At 41.0% G+C, this 21,045-nt stretch overlaps 3 protein-coding genes across 6 annotated transcripts in view; all 3 read left to right on the top strand.

Annotated features, from left to right (window-relative positions):
* Positions 1-5,224: 5,224 nt before the first annotated feature.
* Positions 5,225-9,946, top strand: LOC6037424 (phosphopantothenate--cysteine ligase). Its single transcript, XM_001847286.2, has 3 exons — positions 5,225-5,717; positions 6,151-6,379; positions 6,439-9,946. Exons 1-3 carry the CDS (start codon positions 5,586-5,588, stop codon positions 7,038-7,040), a joined length of 963 nt encoding a protein of 320 aa, XP_001847338.1. The 5' UTR covers positions 5,225-5,585; the 3' UTR covers positions 7,041-9,946.
* Positions 9,947-10,267: 321 nt separating this feature from the next.
* LOC6037423 lies at positions 10,268-12,084 on the top strand. Its single transcript, XM_001847285.2, has 3 exons — positions 10,268-10,388; positions 10,459-11,675; positions 11,738-12,084. Exons 1-3 carry the CDS (start codon positions 10,362-10,364, stop codon positions 12,021-12,023), a joined length of 1,530 nt encoding a protein of 509 aa, XP_001847337.2. The 5' UTR covers positions 10,268-10,361; the 3' UTR covers positions 12,024-12,084.
* A 1,432-nt stretch (positions 12,085-13,516) lies between these two features.
* LOC6037420 (tyrosine-protein kinase Fer) overlaps positions 13,517-21,045 on the top strand; it is an 87,363-nt gene continuing 79,834 nt past the window's right edge. For 3 of the 4 annotated variants that reach the window (XM_038248131.1, XM_038248123.1, XM_038248109.1), the window contains exon 1: positions 13,517-13,743. The gene's annotated coding sequence lies outside the window, so the exon portion shown is untranslated. The other variant, XM_038248113.1, reaches the window with a different exon arrangement.

The following is a 21,045-nucleotide window of genomic DNA, read 5'->3' as shown; positions in this document are numbered from 1 at the left end:
TAATTGTGACTTGAAATTAAATAAAAGCTAGAAAAAAATATTTTTATTAATTGAACATGCTTTTGGCATCCATTAACCCCTCGGTCATTTCGGTTTGTTTTGTTTTTTTGACATTTGTCTGCTTTTTAACTGTGCTACGGCACAGTTATCGAATGCCCAGTTAAAAAGCAGCCCAGTTAAACAACGCCCAGTTACCGAACAACTACTGTATATTCATGACTCATGGAATTCAACTAATCATGAGGTTTGATGGCCTCAGATTCACCTTCTTTAGGAATTTACAAAAAAAAGACATGAGCCGAGCATAACTGAACTTTATATATTGTATACACAAAAAAATATTACTATAATGACAAAAGTAACTTACTCTTGAAATAAAAGGTGGTCAAAATTTGCTTCATTAAAAGTTTTTTTTCTTGTTTTGAATATGAAAACTCGAAATAAAAGTTAAAACTTTTAAATCAGTCAGCAATGAGATTTTCAAAACTGTAGCAGTAAAAGTTTTGAAAATCTCATTGCTGACTGATTTAAAAGTTTTAACTTTTATTTCGACTGTATAATTTATTTCATTTCGTCCTTCTCTACGCCTAAGTCCAAAATGTAAACAAACGTTTAGATGCAGGTGATTTCGGTGGTTAGTGAGTGATGGTCCACTAAGACAATCAACACGCGGAAACCTTCGAAGGAGGATGGTGCGGGTGCGGAACAAGTTTGGGGGTTTAGGGGAAAGTTGGTTTTCAGAAGGATAAGGTCAGCTTACTGCAGGACCTGCAGCTGTTTCACGACCAAAATGGGTAAGAAGGAAGCTTGAGTGTTTGGTGGCGTTTGTGTTTGATTTTGTATGTTTTTGTAGGACGCCGTTTATGCGGATGTGGATTTGCACCGGTTGTATTCGGTGGTGGTGGCCCGGGGTGGGTAGACGAGATTGATGTTGAAGCAGATTTGCATCCACTTTTTGAACAAGTACGATAAAGTTAATTTTAACGGTGAGGAGAAGGATCTGGCGGAAGAGGAAAACGAAGAGAAGCGGCATAATCGGAGGTGGTCAGCGCGGATGTGCCGGAAGTGATGACGGGTCAGTGTGGGATGTCCTGAGGGTCCGCAGTCCATTTCTCGTTACGGGACATGTTTGATGAGTAAACATCCGGAAGAACAGTTTGCACCAGTTCTGGGATTAGTGCGCTGACCACGAGGACGCGCTGTCTTGTTTTTGCATGCTCATTTTCATTTCATTTGTGTCGCTGTTTGTGTGCTTGGGTGAGTGGTTATTATAATTAAATAATGGCATCATTAGTGCGCTGACCACGAGGACGCGCTGTCTTGTTTTTGCATGCTCATTTTCATTTCATTTGTGTCGCTGTTTGTGTGCTTGGGTGAGTGGTTATTATAATTAAATAATGGCATCATTAGTGCGCTGACCACGAGGACGCGCTGTCTTGTTTTTGCATGCTCATTTTCATTTCTTTTGTGTCGCTGTTTGTGTGCTTGGGTGAGTGGTTATTATAATTAAATAATGGCATCATTAGTGCGCTGACCACGAGGACGCGCTGTCTTGTTTTTGCATGCTCATTTTCATTTCTTTTGTGTCGCTGTTTGTGTGCTTGGGTGAGTGGTTATTATAATTAAGATTAGTGCGCTGCCCACGGAGACGCGCTGTCTTGTTTTTGCATGCTCATTTTCATTTCTATTGTTTCGCTGTTTGTGTGCTTGGGTGCTTGGTTATCATATATAGGTGAAGGGATTTTATTAAATGATCATTATTATATTTATTTGATTATATAACCACACTATATTTTACACTTAACACATCATACAAAACACATATGAAACTGTAAACAGGAGCGTTTGGTACGGTATGTCCACGCATCCTTCCTCCCCTGTAGATTCTGTGAAATGTGATCCGTTCTCAGAATCCTCTCTGCGGTAAACACAACGTAGTAGGGCTGGCCGCTTTAATTTTTGCAATACATTTTCGGGTGTTCTCGAATGTACTGCAATTATTAATAATGACAAGAAAAGTGCTTGGGGCGTAATCTAATCACAAGACTTTCCAGCATGCTTTCATCGGACTGGCTGCGTTTGTGTTAGATTAGATTAGATTAGATTAGGAAGAACAGTTTGCACCAGTTCTGGAAAGACCGTCTGTACGAAAGCCGCAGTTCCTGGAGCTGTCGTAATCGGATTACTTCCAGAGGTTGGAGCGAGATCCGACGAACCTGATCAAGAACATCTACCTGGAATACCGAAGAAGTCACCGGTGGGTATTGAGGGAACTATCCGTTCAGGCGCTTCACTTCCCAGCCGGAAAACGTCGACTTCCCTTCCCGAATCAACAACTAATGGCCAACTCCTCCAAGCCTTTCCAGATGATGGCCGGCGACGAGACTACCCTGTTCTCTACATCGCTGTCGAGCTCCAACATGAAGGGCGCGATGTTGCTGCCCTACGAAACGTCCATCCGTAACCTGCTCAGCCTGGGGTCTTCGGACGCGGAAGTTGGCCAACCATAAGCAGATGCGTTGAATACAACAAAAAAACGAAAACATACTATTTTAATATTAAAATATTGAAATAAAATCCATCACATTTTTTGAAAATCATCTCTGTAATATTATATTTTATTTATTCTTGCCAAATTTTTCTTATGGGTAATTCTCTACCAACTCACACGAAATCGGGAAAAGTTGCCCCGACCCCTCTTCGATTTGCGTGAAACTTTGTCCTAAGGGGTAACTTTTGTCCCTGATCACGAATCCGAGGTCCGTTTTGATATCGTGACGGAGGGCGGTACGACCTTCCATTTTTGCACATGCGAAAAGAGGTGTTTTCAATAATTTGCAGCCTGAAACGGTGATGAGATAGAAATTTGGTGTCAAAGCGACTTTTATGTAAAATTAGACGCCTGATTTGATGGCGTATTGAATTATTTTCATCGAAAAAACACTAAAAAGTTTAAAAATTCTCCCATTTTCCGTTACTCGACTGTAAAATTTTGGAACATGTCATGGGAATGGGTCCCATTTTTCATTTAGAACAAAATTTTCATTTTAAAATTTCGTGTTTTTCTAACTTTGCAGGGTTATTTTTAGAGTGTAACAATGTTCTACAAAGTTGTAGAACAGACAATTAAAAATTTTGATATATAGACATAAGGGTTTGCTTATAAACATCACAAGTTATCGCGATTTTACGAAAAAAGTTTTGAAAAAGTTACTTTTGCGTTTCTCTTTGTTTCGTCGTCCGTGTCTGTCGCGGGTGACCATGAACGGCCATGATCGATGACGACCAACTTTTTCAAAACTTTTTTTCGTAAAATCGTGATAACTTGTGATGTTTATAAGCAAACCCCTTATGTCTATATATCAAAAATTTTGTAATTGTCTGCTCTACAACTTTGTAGAACACTGTTACACTCTAAAAAATAACCCTGCAAAGTTAGAAAAAACACGAAATTTTAAAATGAAAAATTTTGTTCTAAATGAAAAAATGACCCTTCTGGGACAATGTAGATTCGAAAAGTACATTAAATTTCCCATAAAATGACATGTTCCAAAATTTTTTACAGTCGAGTAACGGAAAATGGGAGAATTTTTAAAACTTTTTTAGTGTTTTTTTCGATGAAAAATACGTTTTTTCGGAATTCTGAGTACACCATCAAATCGGGCGTCTAATTTTACATAAAAGTCGCTTTGACACCAAATTTCTATCTCATCACCGTTTCAGGCTGCAAATTATTGAAAAACACCTCTTTTTCGCATGTGCAAATGGAAGGGTCGTACCGCCCTCCGTCACGAGATATCAAAAACGGACCTCGGATTCGTGATCAGGGACAAAAGTTACCCCTTAGGACAAAGTTTCACGCAAATCGAAGAGGGGTCGGGGCAACTGCTGTGTGAGTTGGCGGAGAATTACCCTTATATGAAAAGTAAAAACTTTTACCGATACAACATTTTGTTCCAGAAATGCATGGTAGTATCAATAACTTTCCAATTTTTAAATTAAAAAGTTTGAACTTTCTACGAATATTCACCAACGCGAACTTTTAATCCAACGAACGGTCTTTTTAAATTCACAGTATTTTTTCTTTGTGTGTACGGAACCACCCTAATTCACTATACAATCTTTATTGTTCATATATTTGTATTTATTAATTTATTTTTTTGTAAAAATTCAAAAGGGGAATGGTTCTGGGGAACTTAACCCTAAGCTTCCACGCACTAGCGTGCCTAGATTTTCGAGGAAGATGAGGCAACAACATGAGTGTGTGTGTGTTTTTTTTTTAATTTCGTCGTTTATGGACACTCTCTGACCAATTTTAGAACAAATTTTTGAGGAAGGTGGGGCAACTGTCCCATGTGCACGCTAGTTCTTCCACGTGACTCATCTCGAAGCACACACTTTTTTACCATTTTGTTGCACGATGTTATCCAGAAGCTGGAAATAAAAACATTTTAAGACTGGAAGTCAGAGTGCTATACCCATTCGGGTACACCATGATATTAATATTAAAGATTTTTCCAACATCCAGCTTAATTCAAAGCGTGTTTACAATTTCATAAAACGGTCAAACGCGTGTTCAGTGATTATGAATGCCGTAGAAAGTATCTGTTCATTCAAATTGATCGTTGAAATTGTTGAATCGTTGATTTTGAAAGAGATTCACGTCTGTTTATCTGTGAGAAAAGCTTATATCGTGCTTTCCATTTCGTTATGGCACATAACTTTTTCAAACAAGAGTGTGTCCCTTATGTAAACTGTCATTTGAGTGAAAGGGATACACTTTTGTTTACAAAAGTTATGTGCCCTTTTGAAATGTTAGGCTCCAGATTTTAAAAGGTCGTACAGTCCAGACTCGATTATCCGAAGTTTCGATTATCGAAAGCTCGATTATCAAAAAAAACTGTTTTGTAATTTATATTTTCTTACTACTTACATAAAACTCAAATTCTGCGACCCCGTTTTTATTTTGGATTTCAGAATTCTTAATCATTTTAGACTAGTTTAGGAGTCATAATTAACTCGACAATCAAAACAACAACAACGAAAAACAATGTGTACTCCAATCACACAAATTTTCTTCCCCTAATTCAGCCAGTCTATCTCAAACGAAATCCCTCGTTCGATCCCGCCCAGCCCAGTCTACCCGCACAAAACACATCCTCAAATCCATTGACCGAGCCCCCGATTTTGACGTTTCTCTTTAGCTGTTTATCGCACTTTCTTTGCCTCTCTATGCTCTGTCAGCTGCTGGACCGTGAACATTACGACAGCAGGAGAAATTTTTTCCCTCGAGAGTTTTCCCAGCAGTCTGGTCGTCTATCGTGAAAAATTGTGCATTTTCTGGTGAAAATTTGCGTACAAATGGCCATGCAAGGGGCCCACCGAAGCTAATCGAAACGAGCTTCATCACAAAATCAAGGATTTATTACGCTGTGTTTTAGTTGTTTCCAGTTGTTGAGTTTTTTGTTTTTCTATTGCAATTGTTAACCATTTTCGTTCCTGCAAGTGCAAACGGTGTCTGTTTTCACATTCCATCACTGAGCAAACAAGGGGAAATAGTTTTACAGAAAAGCGATTGTTAAAAAATGAGTTCATCACATTGGGAAGACTTTTACGCGACCCACCTGCCGCCAAACTGCTTCGAGGACAACCGATCGCTGCTGAAGGAGTTTTGCGACAGGCACTTTAAACTCAAGAGCAACATCGTCCTCATTACGGTAATTGACCTGGATAGAGCAGGATCGATAGAAAAGGGGTCAAGGATAAAAGGGGGTGGGTTAGGAGGGATGGTTCCATACGGAAGGCTAATGGGGTTGAATGGTTGAGTGATTTGTCTGAATGGTTCGGTAAGACGAAGGAAATTCGACCTGCCGAACAGATTGGACGAATCTAGCTCAACACAACTGTAATTGTTATGATGCAGTAATCAAACAATTATCAGTTGTGGCAATATTGACAGAATTGACAGTTTTGACAGCTTTTCACACTGTTCTTCACACTTACCTAATTTCACATCACACTATAAACTCAACACTTACCTGCATCACAATTTCACATTCACTTCACATTAAAATTCTGATCGAACTCTCAGGGGTACCTCGATGTTGACGTCCGTAATAGTGAAGCTCATACATTTTTCGTACTTCACAGTCTGGTGGCACAACGGTTCCCTTAGAACATAACACGGTGCGCTTTGTGGACAACTTTAGCGCCGGCAATCGTGGTTCTGCGTCGGCCGAGTACTTTCTCGAGCATGGGTACGCCGTGATCTTCATGTACCGTACCAAGTCGTTGGAACCGTTTACGCGGCACTTTAGCGGCCAGCAGTTGCTCGACATGCTGGAGCTGCACGAGGAGGGCATGAGCACGACGATTACCGGTGAGTTCTGGGTTAGTTTTGGGTCGAATGAAGTATGACGTGAAGTTGTTGTTTTGCAGTCAAGCCAGATTCGGTGGACGTGTTGGCACCGATACTGGACAAGTACAAAAACGCCCAGGAGACGAACCGGATGTTGTACATTACGTTTACCAGTGTGGTGGACTACATGTGGTTGCTGCGGGCAGCTTGTGAGTGCTTGGCTGCCTTTGAGAGGAATGCTGTGCTGTACCTTGCGGCGGCCGTGTCAGACTTTTACGTGCCCCAAGATGAGATGCCAACGCACAAGATCCAGTCCGGTCACGGTGCGCCAACCATCTCGCTGCAGTTGGTACCGAAAATGCTGGCTCCGTTGGTCAGCCTCTGGGTTCCACTGGCATACGTGGTCTCATTCAAGCTGGAAACCGACGAGGCCATCCTGATTGCCAAGTCTCGCGAAAGTCTCAACAAGTACAAGCACAAACTGGTGATCGCAAACGTACTGCAGACCCGCAAAAACCGCGTGGTTTTCGTGACACCGACCAAGGCGTACGACGTGCTACTTTCGAAGGAGCAAGCCCACAAGGGCCAGGAAATTGAGGAACAAATCGTTGCGGACATTGTAGACCGGCACCAGGAATTTGTCCGCGATGGGGAACTGCATCAGCAGCAACATCAGCAATGACCCATGCGATCGCCGAGGGCACTCAGCGGACAGCATCAGCATTTTCAGCAACAGCAACACCAGCAACAGGTCCAGCACCAGCCGCAGGGGACTGCCGGGTGACGATGCCGCACTTTTGCAAGGTGCTGAACCCGGGGCGAAAGTACTGAGCTGAGTTCCTGGGCGTACAGAACCGGACTACGGTTCCACGGTAGTTCCTCCGCATTAAGGAGACAGTTTTTTTTCTGGTTTATGGTTCTTCTGTCAGAATTTTGGTAAAAAAAAATTGCGATAGGATGAAACGTTTGTTTATAGTGAAAGGGGGACAAAACAGTAAAGGTTAACGTAATTGTCGTCTGGTAACTATACGATATATAACATACATATATGTATTGATGACTGTGTCTGTGTAGTGTGTAATCAATAGTGAAATGACAACAATTGGCAACCGAAAAAGGATAAAAATTAGTGCACGCTATTGTAACGTTTAGACAGTGAAGTGAACCTTAACTGAGTGTGTAGTGAAAATTAATATTGAAATTGTACTACAAAATAAAACCTTGCTTTATAAGGTGGCAGTTTAGAGGTGACCCTACAACAATAGGTAAACGTTCCTCACATCTTAAAGTTTTGACATTTTTATACTTTAACACAAAATCATAGACAAACCTCCGACTGTCGATGTCATCTGAGAGACATTGACATTGGTCTCTCTTTCATCAGAAGTGCTGATGAGTAGCCAGCTCCAAACCTTCATCTACCGTAAAGTAATGAAAACCACTGTCAATGTCTCTAAAAACTGGCAACCCAAGCGAGGAAATTGCATTTTAACCCCGACATTATAAACCCTCACGAAGGCCTCCAATCGCAACTGAGACTCAAGAACAACACTCCCATGAAACGCATCGGTCCAACAGTAGTGAAGCAGACAAAAAAAAATACGCTAGGCACTTGGCAGCAAGGGATTCGTAGTGTCAAACATTTGGAATAAATACAATCTAGTGATTGCCAATAGCAGCAAATAGTCATTCCGTAAAAGATGAAATGCGTAGCTGAAAAGAGCGGGACCTATTTACAGCTTAAGTTAGACTTTCTTTTGTTCAAGTGCAATACAGAAACCGTACAGTGTTAAGCCCGTTCCACACAGTCTGCCGGAAATGATAATCATTTTTACCTTAAATCCCACTCACGGACTAACGAACGTAATAGAACAAAAGGATGTGTTGTTATAAAATACAAATATATACTTTCTAAACGAATGAAGAAAAACTGAAAATGCTGTGCTTAGTTTAAGTGTTCTTAAGATGAAAAATAAATCGAAAGAAGCTGTGTGCTAAAAAAGTGTTAGCAAAACGAAGAACCTCGTGTAATCTTTGAATAGAACCAACATAAAAATCAAAACAACCTGATGTTTCAGTTTCAGACATATCAAAATCAAACATCGCATGACCAATTCGTAAACCGCAAGTTAAATTTCCACCCAACAAAAACATAAACGTGTCGTTTTATGGCCAGTAATGAATATTTTAATGTGAGCCTGCTCCTGAAAAGTATCGTACTAAAGAAGAGTAAATCTTCAGATAACTTGTAGAATAGTAAGACAGAATATAACATTTAAAAAATAATATGAAGGAAAAAATATCCACCTTGTTAGAGCAGTCCCCTGAAGTAAAAAAAAAAAACAAAAAGTGAACAAATGTGACGACCATTTAGAGGCGCTGCAACTGCAACTGTTACAAGAAGGTCCTATACACCAACATAGCGAAACTGATAGGAGAATAGCGAGCTGTTACTAGAGTTAGCGAATCTAAGCGATTTAAACCCCTTAACAAGTGATGGTTATTATTGAAAAATGTAGAAACATCTTACGTCTACCCTTGAACAAGCGGAAAAGTATAAAATTTTAAATGTTAGCCCTGTTTGTGGCCAAAAAAGGAATGCATTGAATTTGATTAGTAAGGTAGCAAAGGGAAATTTTTCGAAAAAAAAACATGAAAAAGGAAGATTTTTAGCTTTTAACGCGACTACCAAGTTGTTACACATGCGATGGAATTATCTAATTTTTTGCTAGACGTTTTTAAACAAATTTTTGGCATTTGTAAAAAGTACAGTCCATAGATTTGACTTTCACTTTTGGGGCAATGACTGTCAATGATGGTTCTGAATTCAGGGTCCAGAAATAGTAAATTGAAATGAAAAAATAATCTATATGTGTAAAATGCTTCTACAAACAACACCTTGAAAAACATTTTTTGATTGGTGCATTCTGATTCTTGCCTTGGATGTTTTTTTTTTCTAAAGCAAACATAGTCGCCAAACATGGCCGCCAAATGGCCGATCGGGAATGATGCCTTTCAGAGCCTTAGATATTTCGCGCATAAGAGAAGAGCAGCGAACTCAGTTGAAAATTTCTCCGTAAGTATTTTTAATTTCGGTTCTAAACTGGTAATTTTTTGGTAATCGTAACATCTGGGCATTCAAGAAGGGCAACCTATATTCGTCCATGTTAAACAGCTGGTTTGGAAATAAATAGGTCAGTATATTGAAAAGATTCGATGATTTTAATGGATTTGCATACAGTGACAGTGGAATTTACTTAGATGATATTCTCAATAAAATAAAGCGAATGAAAATCCAATAGTTCTCCATTGATAGAGCGGTAAAAAAAACCTTTAAGGTACGGTAAGCGTGCGCTTTAGACAAAAGTTAGGTGAAATAGTAAGCTATAATATGGAACAATATACATACCACACAAACACAACTATTCAACATGTATTTGGAGTTGGAAAAGAAGCAGAAAAATGTGTATTAACTATTAAAGGTCCCTTTCAGTAGGAAAGGCTATAACATTACACTGGGAATGGAAAATCGTCTATGTAAACACAAACAGATAGAAATATTATGAATAAAACTTAGTGAAAGCTAAACTACAGAAAACTTCTGCTTCACAGAAAAAAATCAATTCTCGTAATCGTGATTTAAGTTCACGAATGTAAGAACCACGAAGGAATTTATTCATGAGTATGGTGCATTTGCACTATAAACGTGAATATATTCCTTCGTGGTTCTCGCATTCGTGAATTTAATTCACGATTTCGAGATTTGATTTTTTTCCGTGTTCTTTCCGAAAATTCCCGCGCTCGCAGCAGGCCCCACCACGTTGGCCCCAATCTAGAGCTGTCAAAATTGAACGCCATTTGCAATCTTCCTTCGTTTCCCCCTTTTTCAAATTCCAAAATTGCTGCTCCCGGCCACACCAAATTGACCAAAATTGTGACCGTGCTGCTTGCGGACTCGGCACTCCTGTCCGTGCTGGTAGTTTTGGTCCAGCTGCTGCGCAAAATGAACGATTACCTGCAGAGTATCTTGGTAAGACCGTGCAAAAAAAATGCAATATGGCGAACGGTTTTGACCGATAAGATGGCGGCTGTCTTTTCAGCACAACGAAATCTCCGAGTTGAAGAAAGAATTTCCCATGTTTGACTCGTCGACGGATTGTACGGACACGCCGAACGCGCGGCATCTATTCCGCGGACAGCTGGAACCGGTGCTGCGGCCGAGCGAATCGCTGTCGGACGCGCTGCAGGCTAGCGCGGCGACGACGCAAAACCTGAACGTGATCCAGCTGGAACCGATTTCGATCAAGTCGGCCAAGAAAAATCCGCAGATCGTGAACGTCAAGCAGACGTTTCGCTTTCCGAACAATTTCATCACGGAGAAAAAATCGTACCATTCGTACGGCCAGGGACGGGCTCCGGCGCCTCGGAACATGCACAGCCAGACCAGCAAGACGATTGTGGAGTTGTACGAAGCGGAGAAGCGGGACGACGAGTTGCTGGTGCCGAGGGAGTCGTCGGACAGTGACGTTTCGTTGGATCGAGGACTGCACAGGAACACTTCCTACACGGTGATGGATCCTGTGGGAAAGAAGAACCATCACAAGAACTGCGGCGCGGTGAAGCCAGTCGATATGATTATGATCAAGCCGAAGGTCCGAGCGGCCGCTCCGTCGACGCCGTACTTTAGCGGACGCAAGAAGCGACCCGGTTCAAAGCGAAAGTACACTCGCGATTACTTCCCAATGACGAGCAAGTCAACGCCGAAACGGAAGTTGGGCATGTACGGATCGCTGAAGGTGGATGGCGGTGACGGAGATTCTGGAAACCTGGACGATCCTACGACAACAACTACAACGATGACGACCACGGAGAGCAGTAACCCGTCGACGGATTCGCTGGATGACGAGTGCTCGACCTTTGGAACCACTGTTCAAATCGGTCGCATCATCGACAAGCTCCAGGACAATATCTGGGAGGTCAGTCTGCACGGTATTCGAGAACTGATGGAAACCGCCAGCCAGGTGGACTGGAAGAAGCACGAAAAGTACGTAACGGTCATTAACCGAAAGATGATTGACTTCTTGAAGAGTCCGCGATCTTCGCTGTGCCGGTACGCCTGTCAGGCAAGTGGCGAACTGTTCCGGGAAGCCAAGTCCGTCAAACGACCCGAATTCGACGAAATCGTGGACATTCTGCTGTGCAAAACCGCCGACCCGAACCGCTTCATCCAGAAGGACGCCAACGTTGCGCTGGACAAGCTGGTTACGTACATCCCGATTGGACACTCGGTGCGAGTGCTGGCAGCGCGTGGACCGGTGTAAGTATTCCTTTAAAACCCCTGCCAAAAATCCCCCGTAGACCTTCTGCCCCTCTTCAAAGCCACAAGAATCCCCTCGTACGAACGGCCACCGCTCGGCTGCTAGTCTGCATCTGTGCCCTGTCCGGACTGGACGCCATCCTGGGAACGAACGCGAGCCCCCGAACGCGCAAGGAAATCCTAACCATGCTGGCCAAGTTCCTGACCGACAAGAACCTCGAGACGCGCAAGTTTGGCGAGCGGCTGTACAAAATGCTGCGAAAGCACAAATTCTTCAACGAGTATTTCTACAAGGACATGGACAGCAACTGCAAGAACAACCTGAAGCGGGTACTGAAGGGCATGTGAGGGAGGCGCGCCACGTGGCAAGGCTAATTTATTTGCTATTTATTCGAACTTTGAAGTAACAACCAATTTGAACAAAGAACCATGCGTTTCCATTCGCACTCCGCGCAAAGGAAGAAAGAGCGTGAGAGAGGGAAAAAGCTCTCTCTCTCTCTCTCACGCGCTCTCTCGTCGCGTGGCTTGTTTACATCGGTGTACCGTTGTTTTATGAATGGACCTCTGTTTGCTTTGTGGTGGTGTGAGACTGTTTTATGAGCTGCAGTATGTTGTTTAATGCTTGCAGTCGGTGTCTGGTTGATGGAGAAGTATGAGTGAAATTTTTATAGAGAGCTTTATGTATGCAGTAACACAAACAGGATCATATTCAGTGTTGCCTCAATACTAAAACCAAAACCTCATCACTTTGCATAGATTAATCTTGGCGTTTTGACAGATATCCGGGAATGTAACCAGTGATGCACGTTGAGCGTCGGAAGGATTTCTATCCAGATTTTAAATAGCGCTGTAGTACCAACCTGGGTGCTGACAAGACAGAATGCACAGTAAACATAAACAAAGTAGATGGCTATGTTCAAGCTCAAGCGTGACATAATTGTTGCTACTGAAGTGACTTGTTTTGGAACATTTTAGATATTTTGGAAGTTAAAGTTTTCGTTGAAAATTTAAATGCTTCGTGCCTAAAAAGTGATCCCGTTTGTTTGACAACAATTGGTGTCAAACCAACGGGGTTTGAGTGTAGATCGATTACAATACTTGTCACTTCTTGGTATCATTTTGCGAACAGTTAATAAGGCTTTCTAGGCCCAGTGAAAAAAAATATAATTTAACTCAAAAATGACGAACTCCTCGTCACAGTGTCCTGATGCAAACAATGATCGAGCTGTAGCTGTCATAGCCCTGCGAAGTATGTTGGCTGACATATCGGGCAGTCAGTCAAATAAACCAGCTAGAAGTCGCTTGACAAAAAAAAAATGCTAGAAAGAGATTGGAAACCTGATGCAAACAAACGTCCAGCTGTCATGTAAACATACTTTGAATGTGTTGGTAATTTTCTGACTAGAAAGCCTTATTGGTTGCGCTATGCCAATTCAATGTTTAGGCCGCCCCATTTCCTATATTTTCCAAAGACAAGGTAGACGGATAAGCTCGGTTTTTTTAGGGGTAGAAAAGGGAGGTCAGGTTTTCTGTTCGAAAGCAATTCTAGAGTTATCAAATTTTTATTTTACGTTCTGGGTATTTAAGAAACCGCCTTCAGTAAGGGTTTGATACTTTAAAAAATGAATAACTCAAGAATTACCTTTTCCTGACCGGACTGTATTCTTAACATGAGCAACTGCATACGATCCTGCTCAGACTTGTGTTTTGGTAATCTCTTCGTCATCTTCACACGCTCTCTCCTCTCTCACCTCTCCGAACTTAGTTCTTGGGCAGTGTGTGCATGCAACCGTTGCTGCTGCTACTTTTTTTCGGCAGAGCTTTCTCTCTCTCGTCATTCGTGCAGTAGACTTGGTGCCAAGTGGACGTGCGTCGCGTTCGGTTCCTGATTTTGACTGTGCATTTTCGGAGATATATTCCGATAGCGTGCGTTCCTTTGCAGTGTTTGTGGTTCCTCGGTTTTGCTTACAAAAAGAAAAACAAGTGGTCTTGTGCGGGTGTGTGTGTGTGTGTGCGGGTAGGTGGACAAACAAACCCAAGTGGAAAAAAGAGGAAGAAGAAAATAAAGGTTTGTGTTTATCTCCAATACAACTACTCAGTAGATAGCTGATCCACGTTCAACGACAACAACATCATCAACAGAGTTGATCGGTGCTCTGGAAGAGAGTCTACCCGAAGAAGTCGGCGATCGGCGCTGTCCGGTTTTTGTATTTTCTTTAATTTCCTCCTCCTCCTCCTCCTCCTCCTCCTCCTCCTCCTTCGTCAATGTGTTTGTGCGCGATGTGTGGACCTGGGCTTGTCGTGCGTGTGTGAAAGGTTTAAAGCACCTCAATCTGGTGTGTCTGACTTGGTCGTCTTCTTCATCGTCTTGGGAGATGATCGTCGGCGAGGATCTTTACGGGTGAGATTTTATCGTGCAGCAGGAGAACACACACGCGATGGCCGGCTGGATCCCGTTCCTTTTATTTTATTTTATTTCATTTTATTGATGGACCCGAATGGAAAAGCCAATACCGCGGCCACCATCATCATCGACACCATTCAGAGGCAAGGGAGAGGTAGAGAGACAGCACCAGTTGTTTGGTTCGGTGTAAATTTGTTGTTAATTTTATGGATGATGGGTGCTAAAAATAGGCCTTGAAGGGAAATTGATTACTTTTTTCTCTCGCTGGTGCTGTGTTTTAGTTTTGTAGTTTTCATGTTTGAAATTGGGATCGATTACGGTCTTCAATCAAGGTTGGAATTCAATTTTATTTAGCTAATTTGGTTTTGCAATTCAAATTAAAAATTCAACTTATTGAAAATAAGAGCAAATAGATCTTTAATTCCTCTTACTTGTTTCAAAAATAAATTATTTTGGCTAGTAAACACGACTTTAATTTAAAGTTTTTGTACCTTGTGTGGGGCACACGCATGAGAGCGTGCCAGTCTATGTAGAGAGTGCCTATTGCACTCTCGCAGTGACAACAGGGAACTGCTCGATGACAGCGTGCGGCTGTCAGTCGAGCAGTCGCATCTCAGCAAGCGGACAGGCAAGAAGCACGTCGCGGTCCGTGATCACTCCCACGTGGTGGGTGATTTCCTGGAGGCAGTTTGCGGCTACACATTTTGGCGACCGTGGCAGATATTTTGCTTACTTTATTATAGCAAATCCTGCAGTTTTTACTTTGAAATCATCCAGGAAATCACCCACACTGCTGGTTTGTTCCAGGATTTTTTTGTTTGTTTGGGAAAGTGCCGTACGGATTGCGGTTGGTGTTGTTCGTTGGTGATGAGAAAGTAGTAGTCGTTGAGAAATGAAACAGTGTTTGTAAAGAACACCTTTGGAGAAGATTTGACGCATGGAATAGTTTGTGGTATGTATGTGTGCGAGGTCAGGAGACCGAATTTCGGAAAGGAGGAGTGAAGATTGATGGACCGCTCAAGGTGTGTGTGTGAGTTTGAGACCGCACCACCAGAGCGAGTTTTTGAGAACAGCTCGGAAGAGGAAGAGTGAAGTCTGATGGACCACTCAAGGTGTGTGTGAGTTTGAGACCGCACCGCCAGAGCGAGGTTTTGAGGACCGCTCGTACGAGAAAGGGTGAAGTCTGATGGACCACTCAAGGTGTGTGTGTGAGTTTGAGACCGCACCACCAGAGCGAGTTTTTGAGAACAGCTCGGAAGAGGAAGTGTGAAGTCTGATGGACCACTCAAGGTGTGTGTGTGAGTTTGAGACCGCACCACCAGAGCGAGTTTTTGAGAACAGCTCAAAAGAGAAAGAGTGAAGTCTGATGGACCACTCAAGGTGTGTGTGTGAGTTTGAGACCGCACCACCAGAGCGAGTTTTTGGAACCGCTCGTACGAGAAAGGGTGAAGTCTGTTGGACGACTCAAGGTGTGTGTGTGAGCTTGAGACCGCGCCACCAAAGCGTGTTTTGAGACCGCTCGAATGAGAAAGAGTGTAGTTTGAGGGACTACTCAAAGGTGTGGGAGAGTTTGAGACCGCACCACCACAGTGTGTTTCCGAGGACCGCTAGGCAAAGTCATAATTTCTAAAAAAAATCGATCGTTTTGAGTAAAGGGAAAAAGAAGAGATAGCGCTTACTACTCAAAAATAAACAAGAATAGTGCGGTAGATCAGACCACTCTGTAGAATTAAAAGAAGGGTGTATTTTAGAAGCCCACTCTTAAAGGGAGAAGGAAGAGTGCATTCGTACGGACCGATCGGAAAAGGGAATAAAAAGAGTCGCTGATCATTGGATGAGGATTGTGAGTATGTTCAAACATGAGCTTCGAACAACTGAGTGGCTTAAATCGCTCAGAGTACGCCAGGAACATAACAAATGACTTAGTTGTTTTCTTAGACTTTCATTGTTTCATTAAGCTGTACATTTTGGTTATGTAGAGTCTGGGTTTCGCAGAAAATGAAGCATGCCAACCCAGTCACGTTCTAGCAAAATTCTAGCAGAGTTCTCACAGAGCTGGATATTCTTACATCATTCTAGCAAAACCAGCTCTGCTAAAATATTTCGGGACTGGGAAATACCTTAATATGGGTTTAAATAGTTTAAGGTTTGAGAAAGATCAATCGAAGGTTATCGTGACTAGTTTAGGTTTATCGTTTACAATAACTAAAGTAGCTGGGTGTTAGAGACAGGGGAGGTTGAAAGAATTAGACAGAGAGAAGGATAGATAAGGACAGAGTTAGCGAATGAATGAGTTTAGGAGATAGGTATAGAATGATAGATAGGGATATATAAAGGGGTTAGAGAGAAGGTTAGAAAAGGAGAGAGCTAGCTCATGAAAGAGTTTGGTAGATAGATAAAGAGGGAAAGATAAATATAGATATTTAGAAGGATAGAGGGATAGATAGATTAAAATTGAGAGGTGAACCGCTCGTCAAAGGGAAAGGAAAGAAGCCGGGCTATTTGAAGAAAAAAGAGAAGTGTGGAATTGGGTGAACCACACGGTAAAGATAAAAAGAGAAGTCTGATGGTTCATTGGGAAAGAAAAAGACAAAAGTGTGGTCAGGCATCCCACTCAAAAGAAGAGAGGGAACAGATTAGTTATGCGAAACAAGATAGTATGTTTAAGAGAAAGTTTAAATCATTTAATCACTCAGGAAACGGAACAGATAAATTATAAAATTTTTGCGCGATTTTAGAAGAATCTTAAACGACGTGATACAAACAGCCATAAAGAGAATTGGAAAAGGTTAGAATGATGACCTTTTATGAAAAGTGAAAAGGGGAAAATGATAAAAGAATTATAGTTTTTGCGAAATTTAAAGTCTTCGGAAAACTTAGTGAAGGAAATTTATTTTAACAAGCGTTGATCAAAAATGTATTTAGGCAGACGAGTGATAAGAGAAAAAGCGCTGCGTGATGGTAGAAATATTGTCAGCCTGTATGGATCAATTAGACCGCGCACTGGACACTAAAAGCCCCTAAGTGTTAAATTGGTATTCGCCATACCGAAACACAACAAAGGAACCTTTTTATCCGAAACATTTGTATAGATACTTGTCGATGTTAGTTTTAAATGTAATATGTGCAATTCAACATTACATCAAATTATTTTATTTTAGAGAGGAAGGGAGATGTGTGGGGCACACGCATGAGAGCGTGCCAGTCTATGTAGAGAGTGCCTATTGCACTCTCGCAGTGACAACAGGGAACTGCTCGATGACAGCGTGCGGCTGTCAGTCGAGCAGTCGCATCTCAGCAAGCGGACAGGCAAGAAGCACGTCGCGGTCCGTGATCACTCCCACGTGGTGGGTGATTTCCTGGAGGCAGTTTGCGGCTACACATACCTCAGCTCTGTCGAGGTCGAGGCCTAAGAGGTACATAATTAAAAAATTCAAAATTCAAAATGTAAGCCTAACTAATAAAACAAAAGGTATCACGAAACCTCGTACGCCCAGTTTTAATTTTATATTCAGTTTTCTGCAATAAGAAAATATTGTTTATGCAACAAGTTGCAAAAAGAGGATTTTTTCAATATGAGTCGTACATTTACCCAACTAGGTTCCCCGAGTTGGATGAATACTATGAATGCTGAAAAAAATCTAGTTTTGCAACGAGTTCCATACAACATTTTTTGCAATTCCGAAAAACACACACTGAGTGAAGTAAAAGTCAAATGTTCATGTATTTTGTCAATTAATCGTAAAAATCAACTTTTCAGAACAAAACATTTCAGTGCTGAAAAGTAGAACTTTTCAGCATTTATTTTGAAATGTGTTGCTATTCGATTTTGTTATTTTTGGTATAGAAAAGTAGGCTATTTCGTCGTCCAAAAATGAAGGGAAAAGTGAGTAGTTTTACGACGGAATTGCAAAAAGATTTTTATTGGCATACCGTAATCTGGGGCGAATCGGGACTACAGTCTGAATAGGGACTGCAGTTTTTAGAGCACTTAAAGCTTTGAAATTTGGAAATGGATGTACACATTTTGTTGGTCTGAATCTGTTCTAACCGAAACTAACCAAAACAATCAAAATATTGTGCACCAACTTGGTTAAAACGGCTGTCCCAATTCGCCCCATGTGTCCCGATTGACCCCAGTTTACAGTACTTTGATTGTATTTATGCATTGTACTATTTTTTCATTATATAAAGATTTTACATTTGTGTGTATTCATCTCTTGAGAAGGTTTTTATGAGATACTTTTATTTAATTTTTTTTTTTGAAAATATTTTGCATTCAACATAGCAAAATTTTTCAATATTAAAAACAGTGATTTTTCAGTTTTTATTTCGGAATATTTATTTTGTTTTTAAATCTGAACATTATCAAAAAAGCATGATTCGTGATCAGGGGTGACATTGGGTCTGGGCGGTGAGATTGGGCAATACAAAATTGCTGTGATTTCATTCTTCGTCCACTATACACAATATTTTGAGAGACAAGTTAAACAAAAGAGATATTTTAATCTTGTACAACACAACCTTCTCAATAATCCTCATTATAACCGAAAATTTTGCTGTACAGACCAAATCGATCTGAATTTGTTTGCAGATCTTTACTGCCCATGTTCGCGTAAAACAGCATGCTGGGAAAACGCAAGGCAAATTTGTCCCACGCATAAGGCCACGTGTTGAGTTTTCACGAAAAAAAACGGGTTTTCCTCCTGATTTACAGAACAAAGTACTGGATGTTTAGGCTTTTCTGAAAGAGCACACGATTTTGAACCAAAATAACTCGAAAGTTATGAAAATGCATATGGGACATTAATGCGATCAGGGGCAGTGTATGAGGACATAATTATACATTATTTGTTTTTGTGGGCATATGAAATAAACAGACAATGTTTTAAGCAAACAAAATAATCCATTACAACTTTGTAACTTCTTGTCCACAAACGTAGAAAATTTTAAAAAGACTTTCGACAATCGAAAATGTATTCCAAATCCAAATCTGGAGTTTTTTTTTTTTTAAAGGTCCAACAAACCAAATTTTTAGTTGTTGCTTTTTCGGTGTTTTTGAAACCGCCTTGAGTCAGGGGTATTAAAAACACCTAAAAAGCAAAAACTGAAAATTTGGTTTATTGTACCAATTAAAAAAAAATCCAGAAATATATCATTCCAAGTATATTTGAGAGAAAAATAATGTTCCTCTAACGAAGTTAACAGTCAAAAAATCCAAATTTATATTTCCTTTTGACTCGCAAGCTTATAATTATATCAATGTTTCCAGATTTTGCTAGGCATATTTGAAAAGGATGACATGGATGGATGGTAAATTACCAAAAATTAGAAGTAGATAGTAAATCATTACAAAATCAAGGCATTTTTCCATTTCAGCCGTTTTAATTTTTCAAAAGATTTTATCATTTATTTTCATCGTATTTTGACAGTTTTGCACAGTTAGATCAAGGCATGTTAAAAAGCATTTTATAAAACTCTTTATTATTTTTTAAAATTTCCTAGATTTTGATGGGACCATCCATAAACCACGTGGACACTTTAGTGGGGGGGGGGGTATGGCGATTGTCCATGCTCCATACAAAAAAGATTTTCCACAATGGGGGGGGGGGTGTTCGAGATTACCAAAAAAGTGTCCACGTGGTTTATGAATGGTCCCGATCAGAGCACATGCAAATTGCATGCAATGTGTAATGCAATCTGAACACTCCGTGACACTGCCATCTATGATCGTGCATTGTAGTTAACCTTTTTTTTCTAAATTGTCTAAAACATTAAGCGCAAACAGTAATCGCTGCCCCAACTTGTCAAACACGATTCCAACCCCGTGTTTGACAAACTTTCCAACTGGCAAAAGGAGACCTCTCGTTCGCCAAGAAGAAAGTATACGTCCCAGACGTTAGACGCGTTCAAAGTCCCGCTGAGATGTTCTCGCAGCGCAGCATCCGTGTGAAGAGGAGTGGGATTTTAATTTTAGAAATAAACAACACTGCCAGGCTGGCTGGCTGGCCGGTTAAACTCGGGCTGAGGGACTTGGGTTGTTGGGGGAGGAGAAAAAAAAGTGTCAGTGTCAGGCCAAACACATGAACTTATTCGTGGCTATGATTCAACTTTTATTCACCGCAAATATTTTCGGTGGGGTTTCGTCATCGGGGTAGCACACTGCTGCTACTGCAGGTCAGGCTGGGAACAATCGAACGGAGCCTAACCTTCGTACAGTCATGAGCTTGAGCAGTTCAAGAGCTGAGAGAAGTGCTAACGTGGCTACACGCAAAAAAAAGCGTTCCCGTAGCCATGAACAAAAAATCACGAATTTAGCAAACAAGCGTGTTCATGGAAACGTGAACAAATTCATGAAATCATGGTACAAAAATCATGAAATCATGATGTGCACTTCATGAAGTTATGAACTAGTTCACGTAGTTGTGATCCATGTTTAAAGCCGAAAAGTTGCGTTATTTTTTAAAGTCGACCGTAACGCTTGGAAACAAAACATGTTTTGACGTGCTGGCCAGCTGATTGGCGGAATTTGCTTGTGTATTGATTTTCAGAGTGATATTTCAAGAAGTTTTCATTGCTAATAAGTGTTAATGTTTGTTGAGTGGATTTTCGATCGTTCGACTTCTGGAGGCGGGTAGCCCAGGTAAGTTTCGCCAGAGGGAAATGGCCACAAGGGTTCCTGCATAAAGCCCGGGACTTTTTGAGGGAGGGGAAAGTATAGCGAAAAATCACGTTCCAAGGTGAAAAGCAACGAGGGGAGGAGAAGGGGAGTTGGGGTTGGAGGAGCATTTCAAACATTTGAAGCATTTCGATAAATTCAAGTACATGTAATGTATTTCAAGTAATTCAGAGTATTCGAGTTTTTTTTTATCAAAAATTTAAGTAATTCAAGTATATTAAGTAATTATAGTATTCAAGGAAGACCGATGCAAAAAAAAAATCAAATATTTCAAATATTTCAAATAT

This window comes from Culex quinquefasciatus, chromosome 1, assembly GCF_015732765.1.
Source record: "Culex quinquefasciatus strain JHB chromosome 1, VPISU_Cqui_1.0_pri_paternal, whole genome shotgun sequence".
NCBI classification, from domain to species: domain Eukaryota; kingdom Metazoa; phylum Arthropoda; class Insecta; order Diptera; family Culicidae; genus Culex; species Culex quinquefasciatus.
Note: the sequence above shows the minus strand (reverse complement) of the source record. Positions and strands in the feature narration are given on the sequence as shown.

What these genes read in the sequence shown, in the direction of transcription:
- LOC6037423 (XM_001847285.2), top strand. Translation starts at nt 10,362, where the DNA reads ATGAACGATTACCTGCAGAGTATCTTG. An exon ending in ATTACCTGCAGAGTATCTTG is followed by an intron (nt 10,389 to 10,458) that starts GTAAGACCGTGC and finishes CTGTCTTTTCAG; the next exon opens with CACAACGAAATCTCCGAGTT. An exon ending in CTGGCAGCGCGTGGACCGGT is followed by an intron (nt 11,676 to 11,737) that starts GTAAGTATTCCT and finishes CCCTCTTCAAAG; the next exon opens with CCACAAGAATCCCCTCGTAC.
- LOC6037424 (XM_001847286.2), top strand. Translation starts at nt 5,586, where the DNA reads ATGAGTTCATCACATTGGGAAGACTTTTACGCGACCCACCTGCCGCCA. An exon ending in GCAACATCGTCCTCATTACG is followed by an intron (nt 5,718 to 6,150) that starts GTAATTGACCTG and finishes CGTACTTCACAG; the next exon opens with TCTGGTGGCACAACGGTTCC. An exon ending in CATGAGCACGACGATTACCG is followed by an intron (nt 6,380 to 6,438) that starts GTGAGTTCTGGG and finishes GTTGTTTTGCAG; the next exon opens with TCAAGCCAGATTCGGTGGAC.